The sequence below is a fragment of the Myotis myotis genome, unplaced genomic scaffold (genome assembly GCF_014108235.1).
Source record: "Myotis myotis isolate mMyoMyo1 unplaced genomic scaffold, mMyoMyo1.p scaffold_m19_p_11, whole genome shotgun sequence".
Lineage (NCBI taxonomy): Eukaryota > Metazoa > Chordata > Mammalia > Chiroptera > Vespertilionidae > Myotis > Myotis myotis.
In genome coordinates, this window is record NW_023416315.1 from 51879678 (window position 1) to 51902231 (window position 22554).

At 43.2% G+C, this 22554-nt stretch overlaps 1 protein-coding gene, 2 pseudogenes and 1 gene segment (V, D, J or C); 2 read left to right on the forward strand and 2 right to left on the reverse strand.

The window, feature by feature from the left end:
* Positions 1–22554, reverse strand: part of LOC118666320 — a 117047-nt gene that overhangs the window by 10503 nt on the left and 83990 nt on the right.
* Positions 1041–4801, reverse strand: PRSS2 (serine protease 2). The gene is made up of 5 exons (XM_036328970.1): positions 4762–4801; positions 3515–3674; positions 1874–2127; positions 1378–1514; positions 1041–1237 (listed from the first exon to the last, which is right to left on the reverse strand). Exons 1-5 carry the CDS (start codon positions 4799–4801, stop codon positions 1085–1087), a joined length of 744 nt encoding a protein of 247 aa, XP_036184863.1. The 3' UTR covers positions 1041–1084.
* LOC118666321 overlaps positions 7241–22554 on the forward strand; it is a 107801-nt pseudogene continuing 92487 nt past the window's right edge.
* LOC118666325 lies at positions 7373–7910 on the forward strand (annotated as a pseudogene).

The window sequence follows — 22554 nt, forward strand, 5'->3', positions numbered from 1 at the left end:
ATTGGAGGAACCACAGGGACTTCAGAGCACTGGAGGGGACGGGAGCAGCAGGGAGTGAGGCTGAAAACATAGGCAGGGGCAAAGCAGGAAGGGCCCATCTCAGGATAAGGAGCCTGGGTTCCATTTGGAAGCTGTGGGAGGTCAGGAGAGGTATTAATCAGGACTTGATGTAATGAGCAGGACCTCTTTGGGTGCAGTGTTAGAAGGTGGACAGAAGGCCAGCCCCCTCAGTAAGGGCAGTGATGCAGGGAGTGGGCTGGAGAGATGTTGAAGGGCAGAGTTGATGGACCACAGTAGCATGGGAGAGACCGTGAGGCGGGGTAGAGAGAGCAGGGCTTTGGGGCCAGGCAAATAAGAAGTTGAACCCCTGATCTACCATTTGCTGGACGAGGGATGTGGGTGAACTAACTTCTGCTTTCTTGTCTGTACCACAGAAGTGATATCCACTGCAGAGGGGAGGGTGAAACAACCATGAAATGTCTGTAAGTGGTCCGTACAGTATATATATATATATATCATCAGGTGAGATGCACAAAAGGCCAATTTTTATGGAGCTTGAAGGATGGAGACCCAGGGAAGCTTCTTTTCCCCCCAGACACATGGGCAGATTGTCAGGAAGTAGGGCCCATTGGGGAGCACACGCTGGCTAAGTGCACGTGACAGAGGGATTCAGAAGAGGCCAAGATGGATGCACAGGTGCTTCCCCAGATGTGTTCAGTCTGGGTACAGGAAGAGGGAAGAAAGGGCCTGGCACATTGTGCACATGGGCACACTCCAGCTCTGCACTCCAGTGCCAAGGTCAAGGAGCCTCTGACAGCCTTTTGGAAATGTATTTCCTTCTAGAAAACAGCCTCCCCTTGCTCCTGCTTATGATTTTGGATTCCATCTTTTTATTTGCTGCTAAACTAGTATGCCAGGGAGCATCTTTGGTAAGTGGGGCACTTGGTATAAGGGCCGGCCAGACCCGGCTGACCTCGGTGGGAGGGTGTTGCCCAGAGCCAGGCAGGGAAGCAGATACAGACATAGGCTTTCAGATCAGTGTCACTTTATTAGCATAGTGATGGCAGGGGGACAGGTGGGATCTTTAGTTGTTGGCAGCCATGGTCTCCTGAATCCAGTCCACGAAGTTGCAGACCCTGGTGTAGACACCAGGCTTGTTCTTCTGGGCACAGCCATAGCCCCAGGAGACAACTCCCTGAAGCTCTCCATTGCAGACCACAGGGCCACCAGAATCACCCTGGGGAGGAGGAAGGCACAACACAGTTTATAAGGAGGGAGAAAGAGGGGAGCACAGCTTATGGACTTGGGGATTCAAATCTAGCCTCTAGGCAGGCCATGTGGATGGGCAGGGGTCTCAGATTGGGAAAGGGCAATCACCTGGCAGGAATCCTTGCCACCCTCGAGGAAGCCGGCGCACACCATGTTGTCGGTGATCTGTCCAGGGTACGCGGCTTCACACTGCTCCTGGGCCAGCAATGGGGCATCCAGGCACTGCAGCAGTTCAGGGTAGTTGACTTTGAGGAAGAGGAAGAGATAAAGGAAAGGAGAAATGAGAGTCAGGCCAGGATGGAGGATGGTAATCTGGGGCTGACCCCAAGAACCTAAGCCCCAGCAAGAATAAAGGCGATTCAGTTCCCAGAATGGTCACTGCTGAACCCCTCCCTGGAGGTGAGAATGGCAAGTGCTATGCTTGTCCTATTCTGGGTCAACTCCTCGAGACTCTGCATCTCTCTGGCCTCCAGGACGGAGCCTGAGGGTGGTGGACACTTGACATTATTTGAAGACTGGATGCCGAGGGGGCTGAGCTCAGGCGTTGCTCCATTCTGGGAAACATTTGGAAGTCAGAAAGTGAAGAAGTGAGAACCTCACTCACTTCCAGAGCTCAGGGTGTTGCCCCAGCCGGAGATGAGACACTGGGTGCCAGCAGGTGCACAGGAGGTGGGCAGGGAGATGGTAGACACCCGGGAACTGATGACCGCAGGCGAGGACAGCTTGATCAGCATGATGTCATTGTCCAGGGTCCAGCTGTTGTAGCGGGGGTGGCGGATGACCTTGGCGGAGTTGATGAACTGCTCATTCCCCTCATCGACCTCGATGTTGTGCTCTCCCAGCCTCACCTGGATGCGACTGTTGGGAGAGGAGAACTGAGGCCCTATTCACACATCCCCACTCTTTCCTGGGATACCCAGCTCCCTGCTCATGGTGTATTGGAGGTTAAAGCAAACAGCAGTTAACATGGAAAAGAGACATGGGAAGGCCAATGGACTTTGATAGTCGGCAGGGCTGAATATCAGCACAAGTTTTGCTCCTGCTGTGATTGCAATGGCTCCAGGTGATTTCCCGACCCGATCATCTTTACTTCATTAACCAAACTTTACCTTTGATCTGCCTGTATTCATTATTAAAGAGCAAATGTGTATTCTAAGTGAATAAAAATCTGACTAGGCCAAAACTCAGTGTGCCCTTTCATGAAAGAGATTTCTACCTGCCCCCCCCCCATGCCTTCTTATTTCATATTTTTTGTATAGTGTACCTATTGTGTCATCGGCCCTCCTTCAAGTTATTCTGAACCCACTGCGAAGGTCGTGGCAATGGTGGGGCTGTGCCCATGCACAGGGCAGCAGAGGAGTGGAGGGCAGTATAGTTGAGACAACAAGGGCCTTTCTGCTTCAGATGTAGGTGTTAGTGGAGCTGGGATGGGGTGAAGGGGTCCAGTTGCAGTGGCTCCTCAATCTGCTTTTCCAGCTGTGCCCTCCCAACCCATGCCTCCAATGTCATGGGCACAGATGAGCTTCTTGAAGCCCCCAGGCATTGCTCACACACTGTGACTTTGCGATGTACAGCGGTGACTTTTGCTCCCTTCCTGGTCTGGTAAGCACTATTGTTTTGGATGATATAATCCAGTGGGTCTCAAAGTGTGGCCCCAGGACCTTGTTAGACTTGCAAAGCCTCGGTTTCCACCCCAGACTTACTCAACCAGAACCTCTGGGGGTGGGATCTAGCCACCCATGGTCCAGCAGATCTGCTAGGCGATTCTGACCCACACTTAGTTTTGCGAACCCTTGCTCTAGGCAGTGAGTCTCAGCTGAGAGAGTTCAAAATTTAGACACCTCTTCCTGAAAAGTCTGAATTAATTACCTTGGGACAGGCCCCAGGCATTTTTCTTTTTCTTTTCTTTTTTTTTTTTTTTTTTTTTTTTTAACATTTCTTAAGTGTTTTTATGTGCATCCACTGGCAAAGGTTACTTATATGAAGGCCTTGCCTGTTTCCCAGTTGGGCCTTCTACCCTAAATAGCCTCTTTCTGCTCTCATGACTGTAGCTCTGGCTGTTGTACTTATTTATTTGGGGTGTCAGAGTCTTCCTACAGGTGTCTCTCATCACCCCCATGCCTAGGCATCAGCTGTCATTGACTTCTCCTCTCTATGGTCCTTCTCCCCACCCTCCCCTAGACTGAACCAAGCTCTCCAAGAGCGCCCCCCTCTGTGGATTTTGCCATCAGGGTCCAGCACTTACGACTTGTAGCAGTGAGCCGCGGACACCACCCACTGGTCATTGATGAGGGAGCCACCACAGAAGTGGTAGCCAGCGTTCAGGGACACCTGGTAGGGGACGGAATTCTCCTGGCAGGTGTAGCCCCCGACGATCTTGTCATCGTCATCAGTGGAGAAAGCAACTTGAGTGGAGACAGGAGGGAGAAGCCAATTCAGCAGGATGTTAGAGGGTATAGCCCGAGCACCTGGCTAGGTCATCCTAACTGAGATTCCTTCATAAGCACAGAGATGACGGGCAGCAAGGAAGGGCAGTGAGGACACACTGCCATCCCCAGTCAGTACAATGGATGTCTTTCTCCTGAGTCTCTCCTTGTGTCTGCAGGGCACATAGCTGGGTTCCTTGCAGGGATCCAGTCCAGACCTCTACAGGGGCACCAGGAGAATGAGGACACAATAAACATCCTCATAGTGACCTCAATGTGATACAGCTCAGAATGTGGTGTTCTCACCCACTGAATGCTTCTCTCTTGCTCAACATCACTCATGTGCTCCCCACGACTATCAGAGCCCTGGAGGATCAGCATGGGCTGGCCCAACAAGGAAAACCTCCTGGCTCAGTCACTCTGACTGCACCAGCTTCTCCCATAGTTGAAATCAGCATGGCACAGAGAGGCCAGGGAGAGGAGCCCCCACTCCCATTGGATGGGACAAAGGTAGGCACTGTTATTGACTGATAGAAAAAATGATTCTCAACCTTGGCTTTACACCTGAGACCTTAAAATTACCTGGAAAGCTTAAAAATTCAATGCTCAGGCCACACCTTAGGCCAAAGAAGTCAGAATTTCTAGAGCTAGGACTCGGGCATGAATGTTCTTTCAGTCTCTGTAGGTGGTGTATCTGGGGTTAAGAATAGGCACAGTGGAAATACCTTAATCAATAATAATAATTAAAAAAATAGCCACAGTGCAACTAGCCCAGAATTGTCAGACCTAAGCCTAAAGACCAATGGTCAATTTAATCAACCAGTTTCACCTCACCTCCCTTTCCAGCCTCTCTACTAAAAGCCTGAGATGAATGGATGATGGAGCTGAGAGTGGGTCATCCAGAAGGTGAGAGAGGTAAGGCTTAAATAGAGCCCAGGAATGGGATAGAGGGGTGTTAGACAGGGGAGAGAGAACATCAGAGCACAGGTAAATAGGAGAGGCAGCAAGGTGGTGGAACTTGTATTTCTGCCAGGAGGCAGGGCCTGAAGCAACACATGGAACTCACCAGCGGCTCCCACAAAGGCAAGGATCAGGAGTGGATTCATGGTGGCAGAAGTAGAGCTGGGTTGGTGGTGGAGAGCCTTTATACCTCCTGAATTGAGGGTGGGTGGCCACCCCTACTCCCTGTACAAACACACCTGCAGCTTTCCCTTTCCCAGGGTCTTGGATCAACTCTGCTATTTTTGGCCACTCTGTGGGTTTGTGACCTACAGGTGATTAGAACATTTACTTTCTGAGGGCAGAGAGGAAGAAGACCTGGTGATTCATAGAGGTATTCCAGGATGAGGAGAACAGGGGAAGCCAAGCCCCTCATATAACATCTGGGCCTTCTTAGGCTAAGAGGATGAGGTTTAGGAGGAGAAGAGCAACCTGGGCCCTTAGAAATTTTATGACCTCATGGAGATTTATTTAACTGACTTTAAGGAAGGGCTGATATTGGTCATAAATGTGGCTGCTCAGTATCCTGGAGTCCCCTGAGAGGAAAGAAGTCTTCTCTAAGTTTCTATATGTGAGCGTGAAGACCCTTTCTCAACTCTAAATCAGTGGGCAGGAAGGTCAAATCCAAGGCTTTGAGGAACCAGGATTGTATCATGAAGAGGTGATGAGAAGGATGAGGCTGCATTCCTTGAAATTCTGGGCTTTCAGCTGGCTCTCCTGCCTTTCAAAGACTATGGAGGAGGGTATTTGGAAGGTGGAAAGGGCAAGGGTTAAATTGGTGTCACCAGGTACATTTGGGGGACAGAAGACCACATTCCTCCTCTTCTTCACTATCAGGACCTTGGCCTTTCTCACCACTCACCTTATTATAGGGTCTCTTTAAGCAGTCTCCTGGTTGCCATGGGAATCTATACTAACAGTGATGAAAATTGCCTCAATTGCTAAGAGCTGACAGTTTGAGTTAAAATTATGTGCAATCAGATATTAGAAAGGGTTGGACAATGATAAAATTGGGTTCTGACCAGAAGATTAGCAGTAGGTAGAAGGATTAGCACATGGTAAAAGAGCTAAGTATTGGGTGATCAATAACAAAGATGCAGTGTGTGTGTGTGTGGGGGGGGGGGTGGTGGGGAGTGTCTGGAATTTTCTATTTTAGATGCAATGGCACTACTGTGCTGGGATCCATATAGAGTGAATCTCCCCAAAAAATGATTTCAATTTGGGACCTTCCATGGCCACCAAGACACAATTCTGTAATTTATTGAGGCAAAACCTGGCCAGAGGAGTATAGAGATGGAAGTAGTCTGTGTATGAGTCTATGTGAGCCTGTTTGAAGGACCCTCTGATGAAGAGACTTCTCAGTTCCTCTGAGCTCAGGGTTAGTGGCGGGGCAGGAGTGGGCAGAGTTCATTGAATTCTATGTAAGGTAGAAATGAGTAAATATTCTGGAGATGAAGAACCAAATGAGAAAAACTCAGAAATGGTGAGATAGAATGTAGTTTAGAGGGATGGAGTAACTGAAAACTAGAGTGAATTGGGGGAAATGCCAATGTGACACCCATGGGGTTGAGAGGGACCCATGGGGTGTCTTCTGGTCCAGTGTCTGACATGACTGGAAGCCAGCTTCTCCTTACCAAGAGACCCACTGCTGAGAGCCCTCCCTTCTCCTCACTGCACACCCTCTAACCGCCAATGGGCTTATATCCAGGTGGGAATACTGCTATATTTGTATAGTGCCTGACAGTTTTTAAAGGGCTTTCACACACACCATGCTGATATTCATTTGGGTTGAGTTTCAAGTTAAACTTTTCACAAATGTTTTAATTGTGAGTTATGCAGAACAAAATTATCTCCATTTATAGATGAGACTGAGAATCAGAAAGGTTCTGTCTTGCCTGATTATACAGATCTGAAAATGGTCTCAGGCCTACAGGAAGACATGGGAAGTGTAGAGAAGCAGCATGAGAATCATGGCTGGTGGATCTAAGAGAATGTTTATTTGGGATCAAGTCAGAGGTCCAGCTCCATCCTGATCCCTCCTGATGCTTCTCTTCCTGGCAGAAATAGAAGAGGTAATTAACCTTCCACTCCTGGAGGCTAAAGCAAACAGTTAGCATAAAAATGCAAAAAGAAACATTGGAAAACCAATGGACTTTGATATTCAGCTGGGTTGAAAATCAGCATAAAACTGCCCTGCAGTGGGCTCAGTGGCTCAAAGCAATTTTCCAACCTGATAATCCTTACATTGTTCATCAAACTTTACCTTTGATCTGCCTGTATGCATTGCTAAAGGGCAAATGTGTATTCAAGTGAATAAAAATCAGACCAGGCCAGCGGTTGGTGTGTATCCTCAAGCTGGAGCTGAGGAACCGGACCCTGGCAGCTGTTCAAGAACTTGTCCTGGACAATTGCAAATCAGATGATGGGAAAACTGAGGGCTTAACAGCTGAATTTGTGAACTTAGAGTTCCTCAGTTTAATAAATGTAGGCTTGATTTCAGTTTCAAATTTCCTCAAACAACCAAAATTGAAAAAGCTTGAACTCAGTGACAATAGAATCTCTGGGTGTTTGGACATGTTGGCAGGAAAACTTCCAAATGTCACACATCTAAATTTAAGTGGAAATAAACTGAAAGATATCAGTACCTTGGAACCTTTGAAAAAGTTGAATGTCTGAAAAGCCTGGATCTGTTTAACTGTGAGGTTACTAACCTGAATGACTACTGAGAGAGTGTCTTCAAACTCTTGCCCCAGCTGACTTACCTGGATGGCTATGACCAAGAGGATCGAGAAGCTCCTGGCTCAGATGCTGAGGTGGACAGTGTGGATGAAGAAGAGGATGATGAAGAAGGAGAAGATGAGGAGGACAAGGAGAATGAGGATGGTGAGGAAGAAGAATTTTATGATGAAGATAAAGATGAAGATGTAGAAGGAGAAGAAGATGAAGATGAAGTCAGTGGGGAGGAAGAATTTGGACATGATGGAGAAGTTGATGAAGATGAGGATGATGAGGATGAGGATGAAGAGGAGGAAGAAAGCGGGAAAGCTGAAAAGAGGAAGAGAGAAACAGATGATGGAGAAGATGTTTAAGAACCCAAATAATTTGCAAAAAAAACAAAAGAACTGTTCAGTATTGGTTGGACTGCTCATCATATGGATTTGCTAGCTGTTTAAAAAAAAAAGGTAGCTGTGTTACAAACCCCAGGACACCCACCCACTCAAAGAGCCAAAGAATAGTTCCTGTGACATTCCGCCTTCCTCCATTTAGTCCCTTTTGGAAATTCACCACCACGCTTGGGGACTGCACCCCAACAACCTTGTAAGCATTGTTAGGTTTTCATGTAAGACTCTTGCTGTAGCATGGATAGCTATGATTTGTGAGTCAACCAGCTGTGGCTACCAGTTACACCAAGACTGTAACACATTTTTACTTTCTGTACAACAAAGAAGCTTTGTAAATAAAATCTTAACATTTTTGGAAAAAAGAAAGAGGCTCCACCTGGCCCTCAATGCCTTCTAAATTAATACTTCTTATATAATATTTTCATTTGTGCATCAGCCCCTCCTTCAGATCCTGAACCCTGCCATGAAGGTCGCGGCATTCCACCTGGCACCTGATCTCAGAGCCTTGCCTTGCCATGACCTGGACCCCTCTAGGACACTTCTAAGGCATGGATGACACACCTCTCTGTGCTCACAGGTAGCTGACCCAGGTTTATCCAGGTTATGGAGCCTCAGTAATAGGGGCTTGTCCTGAAACATCACCTAATATGCTATTTATTTGTATCCCTTGTTGTGGGGTCTCCATAGAAAGTCCTGGTTTAGAGAATAAGGAGAAATTCTTGCTGTGGATACCAACATGACCTGGAAAAGTATTGGGAAGGTAATTAATCCTTGGCAGAATGTAGGAAATTATTTTGGGGCAAGGGGAAACATTTTTGTATTGGTGCTTACAGCTCTGATACTGTCTACACCCAAGACCTTGGGGATTTTCTGTGTCTATAGTCTTAAAACTAGCCTTTCTTTGATATTTTGTGCTCCTTAGAATAAACCATCACAACCACACAGACTATGAGGTCAGTTTTATTCAAAGTAGCAGGAACCACCCTATAGACATAGAAGATAGCTATAGGTAAAGACTGTTGCATCATACTCTAGGCTCAGATGTATAGCATGGATTCAGGTCTGTGGGATGGATTCAAGTCCTCCTTTGCTTCAATTCAATTTGGATAAGTCTATACAGCTCTTGGTACTCTTCAATCTGAACCTTGGATTCCTTTGTCTATTTCTTTAAGACATTCTCTTAGTTCATATTTAGTGCTTAGCATACCAAACCATTGTCTTTTAATTATGATAATATGAAAGAGTTGTTATGTGCTTACTATACAAACACTGTGTGAACCTTTCAAGGACCTTTTAAAAATTTTTTATTATCATAGCTACTTATGGGGTTGCCCATTTTATAGCCAAAATGAGCTTTATAGAGGTGAAGTAACTTGCTCAGGGTCACACAGCCTGTCATTTGTAGAGATGAATGGTAGCATGGTAGTCTGATTCTAGAATCAGCCTGCTTAAACATAGAAATGTTGGCTGCTCTTCCTTTTATTCAATGCTCAGTACAGCCTCATGAGGTAGGCAGGAGGTATAGTTTTCTTCTTTTTACCAATGAGAAATCTAAAGCTCAGAGGTTGACTTCATCAAGGTCACCTGGTTAAGGAACTAACAGATGACACCTCTTTAAGCTAAATTCATTTCCATCATGTTGCCACATATTAGATTCTTTCAGACCTTCCAGTAGTCTGAGAAGTAGATTTTGGTCAGATTACAAATCACTAATTTCTTCCTTTTAAATCCCGCCCCCCCCCCCCAACTCAGTTATTTCTTCTCAGCTCATAATCAACAATCAACTCCTCCTTGGGCCTCAGTCTCCTTTATCACTCTCCAAACAGATTGTCACATTCCAGGCTATCTTTCTTCCAAACTCCCAGCTCCTTTCATCCTCCATTATTTTTCTAAACTATATCTTTTTCCTTTATCCAATAAGGACTATTTTCTTGAATACCTTATCCTGGAGGTCACTGAATCTGGATAGTGGGGGAGCCCTCTGTGTGATCCAGAAAAATCCAAGAGTTAGAGAGATGTGTAGGCATAGACAGGTCATGGCTGGTTGGCTAAATGGAGTAGCCTCTGCTCCTCTCCTAACCCCATCCTATCCCTCACCTTGAAGCCAGGGAGCACAAATATGTTTTATGCCCAGAGGAAACATTTGCATATTTTATATATTCTTTAGGCCTCCTTGGAGGGGTGAATACGGAAGTGGATTGAGGTTATTTTTTAATGTAAATATAGATTGGTCTCTATACTATAATGGTCTTTCTGTTCACATTTCAGTCACTCTTTGTCCCATCCTTGGACCTACTAGAATTGCTTAAGTGACCCCCAAGGTTATTGGAGAATAAACAGAAGAAATCAGGCCCTAACCAGTTTGGCTCAGTGGATAGAGCGTCAGCCTGCAGACTGAAAGGTCCCAGGTTCAATTCCGGTCAAGGGCATGTACCTTGGTTGCGGGCACATTTCCAATAGGAGGTGTGCAGGAAGCAGCTGATCAATGTTTCCAACTCTCTATCTCTCTCCCTTCCTCTCTGTAAAAAATCAGTAAAATATATTAAAAAAAACAACAACAGAAGAAATCGGGAGAGAGCCTAGGAGGATTACCCATGTGGGCCATTGTTATTGTAGCAGCCATGACTTCTCCCATGGTACTCAGAGTTTAATGAGTAACATGTGTATTTATTTTCCAGTTCATATTATATCCAGATTGAGTCCCACAAGCCCAGCTTGGTGATAAGCCAATTGGGCTCCCTCCACTCATTTGGCTCATAAAACTCTATACCAGCGGTTCTCAACTGTGGGTCTCAACCCCTTTGGGGGTCGAACAACCCTTTCACAGGGGTTGCCTAAGACTATCGGAAAACACATATATAATTACATATTGTTTTTGTGATTAATCACTATGCTTTAATTATGTTCAATTTGTAACAATGAAAATACATCCTGCATATCAGATATTTACATTAAGATTCATAACAGTAGCAAAATTATAGTTATGAAGTAGCAACAAAAATAATCTTATGGTTGGGGGTCCCCACAACATGAGGAACTGTATTAAAGGGTCAAGGCATTAGGAAGGTTGAGAACCACTGCTATAGGCCAACACATTCAGGAGTATATGCAAAAGGCTCTCAGGTCCAAAAGGGAGTGCTCTGTCCACATAGGCACCAACCAACACAGTTTCCATTTGAAGACCCTCCACTTCAGGGCCACTGTGTTTGAGCAGGTTCTGGGCTTACGTATCTAGAACCCATAACATCTGTCTCTTTCCCAGCCTTGGAGGCAGCAAAGGGCCTGGATCATGTTGTTGGGCCACCTTTGTATCCAGATATAAAGGTCAAAGCATCTGTTCCCTCCCTGTTAGAACAATCTACTTCATTTTCTTATGGGTTGACATTATCTACATTCAAATGCTTTTCTAGAGTTTTTCTCCAAGGAACTCCATACACCTTGGCGAATTTTCCTCTATTTCTGAATTATATTTCTCTACTAGTGTATTAGTTTGCTAAAGCTGCCATAACAAAATACCACAAAATGGGTGTCTCAAACAATGGAAATTTATTTTCTCACAGTTCTGGGAACTCGAAGTCCAAGATCAAGGTGTTGGCAGGATTGGTTTCTCCTGAGGCCTCCCTCCTTGGTTTGCAGATGGCTACCTTCTCACAGTGTTCTCACATTACTTTTCCTCTGTGAGCACAACCCTGGTACTAACTCCAAGTATGTCCTAATCTCTTGTGATATGGACACCAGCCAGATTGGATTAGAGCCCACCCCAATGGCTTTGGTTTAATTTAATTAGGTCTTTCATGACTCTGTCGCCAAATACAGTCAGATTCTAAAGTACTGGGAGTTAAGACTGCAACACAGGAATTTTGAAGAAGTACAACTCATCAATAACACTCAGTAAATAGTTATTGAATTCCCGTGATGTTGCTGTGTTTTTTCTAAGCTATAAGAAAACAGTGATGCAGAAAATAGAAAAGGTGCTTGCTTTAGTGGCATTGATGTGTATTTGTGTGTACAGCAATGGGAGATGGACAATAAATAAGAATATGTCTATTATGTATATATAGCATATATATTTCTATCAGATAATGGTGATTAGTAAGGATTAAAATAGGATAAAGTGATAATCAATGTGAGTGACTGGTGGTTGGGCAACAGTGCTGTATTAGGTAAGGTGGCCAGGAAAGATCTTTTTGGGGAGATGATATTTGAGTTAAAATCTGAATAAGAAGGAGACAGTCATGTGATGGTGGGGAAAAGAGGATTTCGTTATTGCCTGCTGAGTCTGTAAGAGAAACAAACCAAAACACACAACCATTGCTTTTTAAATGAAATAACCCTGTCATCTAGCATACGGTTTTTACCTTGCCATTGGTTTTGACTTAAAACTGATATATAAAGGATGGTTAGCCCTGGGTGAGTGGCTCAGTTGGTTGGAGCATCATCCCATACACCAAAGGGTTGTGGGTTCGATTCCCAGTCAGGGAACATATCAAGGTTGCGGGTTTGATCCCCAGTTGGGGTGTGTACGGGAGGCAAATGATTGATGTCTCTCTCTCTCTCTCCCTTCCTCTATCTCTAAAAATCATTAAACAATTTTTAAAAAGGATTATCATTAATACATTAAAATATTATTATAGAAGTTGACATAAAGTATTTTAATATAAAATGGTGTTTATGAAATATTGATGGGTTAAGAGAATAAATTATAAAGCAGTATGTATGATATGATCTAACTTTATTTAAATGCATGATTTAAGTTCTCTTTTTAGTCCTGGCCGGTATGGCTCAGTTGGTTGAGTGTCATCCCATGTACAAAAAAGTTGCCAGTTAGATTCCTGGTCAGAGCACATGCCAGGGTTGCTGGCAATTGATGTTCCACTTTGACATCAATGTTTCTCTGTCTCTCCCTTTCCCTCTCCCTCTCCTTTCCCCTCTTTCTGAAACTCAATAAAAATATTAAAAAATTCTCATTTTAATAATCTTTGTATATCACAATACCATGCATTTATTTTGCAATTAAAACAGCTAAAACTATTGTAATAATAAATAAAATTTTCCCAGAAAGGGCGATAGCTAACCTCAGGCAACGAATTGCTAAGGTACAATTTCATGTATTACAGTGAGAAATAAATTTAGGTAGTAACTACGTTGCATGTTTTATCTCTAGGTGGCACAGTGTTATGTAGTTTATATGGGTTATTTCATCCCATTCTTATAGCAAACCCTCCTACCTCATTTTGTGGGTATCATTATTATCGTCATTTTACATATGTGGAGATATATAAAGGAATTGTGTAACCCTTTCAAAGTTAGATGCAGTGATCAAGCAATAGAGCCAAATTTTAAACTCAGGTCTATCTGATGCCAGAATTCAAGCTTCTAGCTAGTGTTTTAATGCTTCTTAGGAGAAACCTGTGCTATCATATAGAAAGGTGCTCACAGCCTGACTTATCTGTATGTGAATTTGCCCACTTCTTGGGGGAAATGGGAGCATGAGGCAGGAAGGGAAGCTGGCACTGGACTCACTAGATCAGTGGTTGGCAAACCACTGCTCATGAGCTACATGCGGCTCTTTGGCTCTTCCACAAAATATCACGTGCGGGCGCGAATATACAGTGTGATTGAAACTTCGTGGCCCATGCGCAGAAGTTGGTTTTCAGCCTGGGCAAGTCTATTTTGAAGAAGTGGCATTAGAAGAAGTGGGGGGTGTTGTTCAGTTGGGCGACAGGAGACGCGGTGTGGGGGAGGTGTGCTTGATTCATGCACAAGTTGAGTGAACCAGTCAGTCAGCAGTCTCATGTGCAGTGGTTAGTGCTAGTCGCTTTCGCAAATTGCACATGGGTGACAAAAGATCGATGAAACAAGTATACAAGACAGGTGTGGATGGGAGAGTTGGAAGGGGTCAACCTCAGCGAACGTACCTCAATCAGATTGAGGACGCTTTTAGCAAAGGCCAGCTTAGGAGTACCCTAATTAAGTTAATAATAATGTACCTACCTATATAAAGTTTAAAAAATTTGGCTCTCAAGAGAAATTTCAATCATTGTACTGTTGATATTTGGCTCTGTTGACTAATAAGTTTGCCGACCACTGCATTAGATCCTATAGACTCATATGTGGATCCCAGAGGCCCCCAAATTAGTATGTGTGGAAATTGGGCAAGACCCACTGGACCTTGTAGTAAACTAGGAGTGAGATGGAAATCATTTCTGTATGAAGCCAGGATATAGGAAGGGCTACACGCTTAATGAAAGGACAAATCAACAAAATAATTCCATAGGCAGTTAACAAGAAGTATTATTTTTCCTGGTTTGGCTTTGGGTGGAGGATTTTAAAAAGTTTCCTCTAAATATTCATGGTGTTGTGTTATCAGCCCTTCAGGGTTTGAGATAGACATTGTATGATCAAGAAGATACACACTGAGAATTATAAAACCAAATGATATCAGATATATTGCATCCCAATTGTTTGATAGAGGCAAAAATAGATATTTCCCAGAAAACCCATCTTATTCCAGCATTGAAAATATTCCCAAAGATGAATTCATAATATCAAATGTTATGATGCACAAAAAAATAAGTCACCCTGAGTGAAAACCAGCAGAACCAACAAAAAAGAGGACCAGATACAAAAAGTCATCAGGAGTTGGTATTAACAAGTAAAATTCTGAATAGATGCATAATATCCTTAAATAAATAACTTCAAAAAACACAAGGAGCAAGGAGCTTTAAAAATGACCGCTCCTATTTCTAAAAGACCCAAGAGGAGTTCTTAGTAATGGAAATTTATATAATTTAATTTAAAGAATCAATTGAAAGGCTAAATGGCTTATTGAAGCTGAGGTGTGAATTAGTAAACTGGAGAGCAGGTCTAAAGAAATTACCCACAATGTAGCACAGAGAAGCAAAAGGAGGGAAAATGGGAATGAATAGTCTAGAATATGATAGAGTGAAAGTTGAACAAGGAGTAGGTCTACACTTCAGGCCATTTCTTCTTCTATAAAATTATGGGCTGAAGTTTCGGCCCTTCTGAGGATTACTTTTCACCACTACCATCAGAAACACACTGTATTAAACTGTAATGAGTGTTCTAGAACACAGTGCAAATTTATCCCATGAAGCCTTGGGTATGAATTGAGGGGTCAAGGTGTGTGAAATAGGAGTGGGTACTATGAGACTGAGACATGCTCTTGAAATTAAATTGTCCCTTCTTCCAGCTATGATTGAGTCTGGTCTTGGTTATATATTTCCCACGTATCACAGAAAACTCTGTGGTTGTCCGGCCTTCCAGTGTTGCTGATCAGATGACATCCAGTTCTGAATGTGGGATGAGGCATTCGGTCAAAAGCCAGGAGCAGGTTTTCAAAGGACAACAAGTTGTTGGCAGGTGGAAAAAGTATGGCTTTCCACCAAAACTCTTTGCATCAGCCTTGAGGAATGTCAAGGGCTTCACAGAGCATCCCAATTGGCCTCAGGTACTTCAAGAACAACTGAGCCTGCTTGGTCACTGGCCCAGGTGGCAGGGCCGCTTTCATCCCAACCTTATTTCTGCTACACAACTCTCTTGTGCCCATGCAGGGCCAGCCTTACAGATGATATAGTAATAGACCAGAGCAGCACACCCAACTGCAGTATATGTTAATTCCAAAGTCCATAGAGGACCATGAAATACTGCACTTCTTATTGCATAGTAGATGGTAATAAGACTTATCTCTCATATTAGAGGGGAAATTCTGACATGTCCCGCACATCTGGACTACTTAAAAGCTCACCAATGTGGCAGGTCCCTGAACTTTTGCAGATTATACATTATTCTGGCCTGCATATGTCATATACTGAGGCATCTAGAGTGCTTTATAATTTCTATTCACAAAGAACAATCAGCATAATAACACGAGTGCAATGGGCCAGTATGCTATCAAGATGACTAAGGGCCTTCTGAACTATATTGATAGAGAACAGACTAAACATAGCATTGAGATGAAATAGTTAAAGGGTATTTCTGAACTTGTCACTTGAAGGGAAACTATATTTGATTGTGTTTACTGAGCATTTCTAAGCACTCTTCTGGAGGAATTTATCTTCAGGCTCCCAGTAGCCACCTTTCATGTCTGTGGATAGGCCCTCCAGCTAGTCCTACACATTTTCTCTCCATCTCAGTCTACACATTCATACTCATACCTACCCACAAACACACAAACATCTGTCTCTGCCTGGAAGCTGTGGTTTCCTCCCTCCAGCTTGCCTCTACAGAGCTCATCTGGATGGAAACTGGGGAGGAGGAAGATGGGCTGGAGGAAGCTGAAGTTCTTGCTCAGATCTCTGATCTGTGCCCGGCACTGTGTCTCCAGCGCTGCAGAAGTAAAAGCTGCTGTCTTCGGGGTTCACACTGTTCACAGTCAGAATGGAGAACGTTAGGTTTGGGCGGTGGATGGGAAACTTGTCCTTGGTAAATCCACTTTCATAAGTGGCCTCAGAGCCCTGATTTGCCGTTGCAATCAGTGTCAAGCTCTGTCCAGGAAGCTGTCGGTACCAGAACATTAGGGCAACTTGGCTATCAACCTGACACTGGATTGTCACCGAGGTTCCACGTTGACAGATGTCCCTGAGTGGCTTTTGAGAGAGGAGAGCACCGAACACAGAGCCTGGTTGCAGGGAGATAGAGAAAGCCATGAGCGCTGACCAGCTTGTCCCCAGGAAGGAAGCTCTTTTTACTATTTGCTCCAATGTCACCTTGGCTCCCAAAGAACCCTGTGGCACTGCCTCCATTTTGTTCTGCCAACTGTTATTCTGTCATATCCTATAATCCATCATCTTCCCTCCCCTCCTCCCCCCCATTCTCTGACTGGTGGCCTCAGACTCTCTACTCCTCTATTCAACATTAATATTAATCCCAGACTTCCCCACCCAATAAGGCTCATACCTTGTCCTAGGAGAAGTAGTAGGAAAGTCAACATCTTTAGGTGATATCCTCTCCGCTTCCATGAGAAAAGACACTGAGAAGTCAAACTCAAGGTCATCTTTCCTCACCACTGTGTAGTTCCTTTCCTGTAAATAGGAGGTTGAGTTTCTGCAAAATGTGGAGAAAATTAGTCTGCCCCTAGTGGAACTGTGTAACTCTTCACTCTCAAGGTTTCCCAGTATGTCACTGCCATCATCCACTGTATGTCCACCACCTCTCCATCCATCATTATTCAGTGCCATGTATGTGCTACCCTTTGGGTATAAAGAAAAAATGGGATGCAGCACTTCAAATAACTAAAGTAAAACTTTAGAATATGAGGGAATCTTATAACTCAAAATTTCAACTGTTTGTTGAGTCTTCATTCTCCCAAACCATCCCCATTATTCCTGCCTCAACCCATACTCTAGTAAACTGGCCTCTACTCCTGTTTTCCTCCCTCCAAATAAAATACTTTATTGTTCATAAAAGTTGAGCCAGTATTTTTTGGTGCACTTACTCCATGCTTCACATGTATGATTTCAGCCTATAAATTAGGCTACTTAGGCACTATCATCCTATTTTTACAGATGAGGAAATCATAAAGATCTTAAATAATCTACACAAGTTCACATAATCCAAGAGTAAGTGACACAAGCAAGACTCAAGTCCATGTCTGTGTGACCTCAAAACCCAATGGGAATATCAATATTGTCAAGGATGGTCTCACTTTGCAGTTCTCTGAACTTAATAAAATCTGGTGAATGAATGAGAATGACAGGCCAAACACCATAAAGGAAACAAGGACCTTTAGAAACAAATCCTTGTAAAACTAACCTACTTTATATCTTTATTCAGAAAGTCCATCTCATTATACAGCAGTTCTCAACCTGTGGGTCGCGACCCCTTTAGGAGTTGAACGACCTTTTCAGAGGGGTCACCTAAATACATCCTGCATATCAGATATTTACATTACAAATAATCACAGTAGCAAAATTATAGTTATGAAGTAGCAACAAAAATAATTTTATGGTTGGGGGTCACCACAACATGAGGAACTGTATTAAAGCGTCACGGCATTAGAAAGGTTGAGAACCACTGAGTAAGATGCACTCTGAAAAACATATGGCTATTTTTAGGTGGTATTAATATTACATTAGAAATGAATATAGATTACAGGATTCACTCATATTTTGGAAATATAAAACTGGAAAAACAATTTACCTTATGATCAAGGAAATGCAGCATGTTAGAGATAATAATATTTCAGTAACCCTTTCTGCTATGGCGTGTGTGTGTGTGTGTGTGTGTGTGTGTGTGTTTGCAGCCTGTACATCTACAGGCAGTGCCAGAGGCAGTGAGTGATTTAAGACAAACCCTGCTTAGTATACTGATGAAAGGTATAGAATACTCCATCTTTTTCTTTACATCTAGGGATACATTTTAAAAATTTAATCAAATATATCAAAATTTCTGCCAAAATAACCCAAGATCTTTTTCTAGTTCATTCATCCTAAATCCTAAAAATTACCAAGTGACTCTTAGTCTTTAAAGAATTCCAAATCTTTCCCTCTCAGTGGTATTCTTTCTTTTATAAAACAATAGCAAAGACATTCTTCTCACTTTTCATTGTCTTCAAACAGCACTTGTGTCTTTAGACTTTTCTTTCAGAGGTGTCATGGTTAGCGTTATCATATAATTTTAATGTATTTATTTATTGAATTCATGCACGTGGTTAAAATTTCAAAAAACACAAAACTGAGCAAAAAGTAATGTACCTTCCCCAGAAGCAACTGGTCAATAAGTTTGTTGTATCTGTTACTAGACATATTCTTGACTTATTCAAGTTTACAAGTATCTGATTGGTCTTCCTATACCTTGCTGCTTATTTTATTAACAATGTATTCTTAGCAATACATTGAAAAGTTTAGTTTATATCAGAACATACATATTTGCCTCATTATTATTTCCCATTTTATTATGAGAATTTTAAAACCTCTATAGAAGTTGAAAGTTTTATATTGAACATTCATGTGCCCACCACTTAGATTCTACCACCTTGATAAAGCTACTTATTGCTTTATCATAAAACTATCCATCTACCCATGTACATTTTGGATACATTTAAAAGTTAATTAAAGGCATACTTCACTTTTAAACACTTAAGCATGCATGTAATTAACTAGTGTTCAATATTTATTTATGATTCTTTTTAAAGGTAAATTTGCATACAGTAAAAGACACAACTCTTAAGTACCATTAAATAAGTTTTGACAAATGCACACACCTGTGAACTCTACCAAGCTTTCCAATACTCTTTTTTGAAGTTATAATCTTTTACTATGTTTATTATTTCACTGAATTTCTTGGGGGTGACATTGGCTTGCAAAACTACACAGGTTTTAAGTGTATAACTCAACAAAACATCATCTGCACACTGCATCGTGTATCCATCACTCCAAGCAAAGTATTTCTCTTGTATTCCCAAAGGACTCAATTACTATTTACAGACAGGATAGATGTTTCACTCTTTAAAATGCACGGATACGCCCAGCTGGAGTAGCTCAGTGGTTGAGTGTCAACCTGTATACCAGATGGTCATGGTTTGGCTCAATTCCCTTTGAGGGTTGTGCAGGAGGTAACAGATGGATGATTCTCTCTCATCATTGATGTTTTTATCTCTCCCTTCCTCTCTGAAATCAATTAAATATATTTTTTAAATACACAGATACTTTTCCAGATGATCATGTGTACAGAAGTAACCTAATTTTTATAACCTCTGCATCATAATTTATTCCTTACCTGTTTCTAGTAAAACATTAGTGACCACTTAGAGAACGTGGAGAAAGATTGCTTTTTATTAGAGTTGTTCTAATTTTAGATTGAATAAATAGAATTCAAATTCCACATGCTTTCTCAATCAACATAGGGAGAATAAAATTCATCTGAAGGAGTTTTGCTTGTGTGATGCCCCCTAGTGAAACATTGATTAAGAGCAAAGACATGGAGCAAAGTGGCAAATGACAGTAAGAGGGACAAGAATAAGACAGGGAGAGAAAAATTGGTAAAAAAAAAAAAAAATGATAGAACAGAGCTTCTTTCATGTAAATATGTGTGAGGATGTCCCCTCCTGACTGGGGTAGAGTCTCATGAATTTAGGCTGGGGATAATACACAAGTCTGGGCAGACTAACTTCGGAATGGCTCCTAATACAGAAATGATGGTGCATGGGGCATAAAAAATATCCTGTGCTTTCCCGGCAAAATTGTACGTCCATGGGCTTGGTTCCACTGAGTGGCCACTTTTGTTCAAAGTAGTCAGTGTAACTCAGCCCTGAGTTAGGGTCACTTCCCTCTGGCACCTGCCCTTTTTGTGCCGAGAGGATGTGGTTGTGCAGCGCTGTGGATATACTGCTGGCACAGAGGTACACAGATGTCTGGTTGGTGCTGGCAGACCCCAGGATCAGGGAGAAGCCCTCCTTCTTCTTCCTAGAGACACTGTACCCATCAGGGAAATCTCCTTTCTCATAATTGTCAACCCCATATGAGTAGTGGAGCAGCTGCAGCCCCAGAGCTGGGTCTTGTCGATACCAGAACATGTTTTCATGGTCCATATCCTGTAAACATTCCATCAACACTTTCTCTCCCTTTCTTTTGATCAGATATCTTGGGACTTGGGTTACTTCTGCAGCCATGAGACCTGTGAAAGGAGGATAAAGGAGGTTAAAAAAAGGAGGTCATCAAGAAGCTTGATGAGGGAAAAGTCTTGTATCCAGGGCCTAGAAATAATAAGTTAGGAGTTCACCACCAACTTCCCAGACTCACCTACTCCCAGGAAACAAAAGACCACACCACAGAGGAGCCTGAGTCCCATGGCAGGTTTGAGGCACAAGTGTATTTTCTCTGAGGCCTAGGTTACAGGCTGATCATCTCTGATGTCATTGTCCCTGCCCACACTCATGATCCCTCAGCAATCCTCAGATTCTAAGAGAATTTACTAGTAGAGGGATTAGAGTGAAAGCCCCCCCTTTTCCTCATGGGAGTATCAGTGTGTGTGTGTGTGTGTGTGTGTGTGTGTGTGTGTAGAAAAAAGCATAGCAAGCCTGAGACAGCTATCTTAGAAGGACCTGCTTACAGGGTAGGCTCTGGGATTGCATGTGGGTATCTGGGTTTCAGTAGTGTCCTGGCTGTTTAGTTCATTGTGTCTAGGCTGCTGGCACAATATGGTTTATGTTGAACACCTACTTTGCTTCTTTGAGTCTGGAATTTTTTAATGTGCCAGGGAGACGGTGCCTATGTGATCATCTATGTTAGTTTGCTAATGCTTCCATAGTGGGTGACAAAAACCAGAAATTTGTTTTGCTCACTATTCTGAAGGCTAGAAGTCCAAGATCAAGGCATCAACAGGATTGGTTTCTTCAGAAGAACCAATCGGCTTATATCAGGCCATCTTCTCCCCTTGTTGCCACATGATCCTCCTTCTGTGTGTGACTGGGTCCTAATTTTCTTTTCTTTTCTTTTTTTATATAACTCCAGGCATATTGGGAAAGGACCCACTCCAATGACCTCATTAACATAAATTACTTCTTTAAAGACCTTATCTCCAAATACAGTCATATCCTGAGATACCGGGGCATAGAACTTCAACATATGAATTTTGAGTGGATGCAATTCAGTCCATAAAACCAGCCACCAAAAATATCTGGGTGCTGGGTCTCTGGTGGGATTCTCTGGGCAGCAACATTTCACACAGGTGACTGCATTTTTATAGCTGGGGTGAAAGTGTGCAGCCTCATGGGAGGGAGGGAGTGTAGGACATCTCATATAGATTCCTCCATACTCTGCCTAGGTCTTTTCCCTTATGATCTGGCTGTGTATCCTTACAAGGTCTGTGTCATAAACCTTAGCCATCCTGTGTGCATGACCAGAGACCTCCTGGGGAACCTGGGAAGCAATCATGAGGTCTGAAGGGTAAGAATGAGTTTGCCAGGTGGACCTGGCAGAGGAAACGGTGTGTGCAATCTGATGGTAGTTAGGTGACAGTTGCCAATGAAATGCAGTTATAAAATAACTACAAATAAGGTGTTGAGCCCTGAGAAGGGAAATTCAGGGCTAAGACCTGAAATTAGGAAAGCAGTTTGAATGGAAATTAAAGTAGGACTGGAGAGTTCAATGCTGTTGCTGGTGAGAGTGGTGGGGACAGGCAAATGCAATGGACTAGAAAGCCTGAGGACCACCTTGTGTTTGAGGTAGAGAGAATCACCCTCCAGCAGGTGGTGCCAGGGAAGCCGGATTGGTATCAGGTGAATTCCAATAAAGGGTATGGGCCATCCTCAACCTGGCCCTGGGATGGACTCCTACTGTCTCTAGTAAGGTGAACTGAGAAAGGCTTTTGTGGGAGCAGTAGCTTCCCCTGGTAGGGGCAGGGCTCAGGAAGGCACAGTCACCTCTCCCCTTGTGTCAGCCCTTTCTGTGAAGAGAGGCAGTGCTGTGCAGTGTTGTGGGTTAACTGTTGGCAGATATGTCTAGATATGTCTGCAGGTTAGGAGGGATTCTCAGTATTACTTTAAAAGATGCCATATCTCTTAGAGACTTCCCATCTGTTGGTTCCCCTGACACCAACGGACTAATAGATTGATTGTGGCCTCATTCCTGGCTCTTGTCTGAATCAGCACATATAGGTCATAGTACATATTTTGGTAACATCATAGAGACACCTTCTTTTCAGACCCTGAAATTTACTAGTTGGGATTTTAGTGACATCAGCATCCACAGACACTGTGGATGAAATGAGCTGGTACC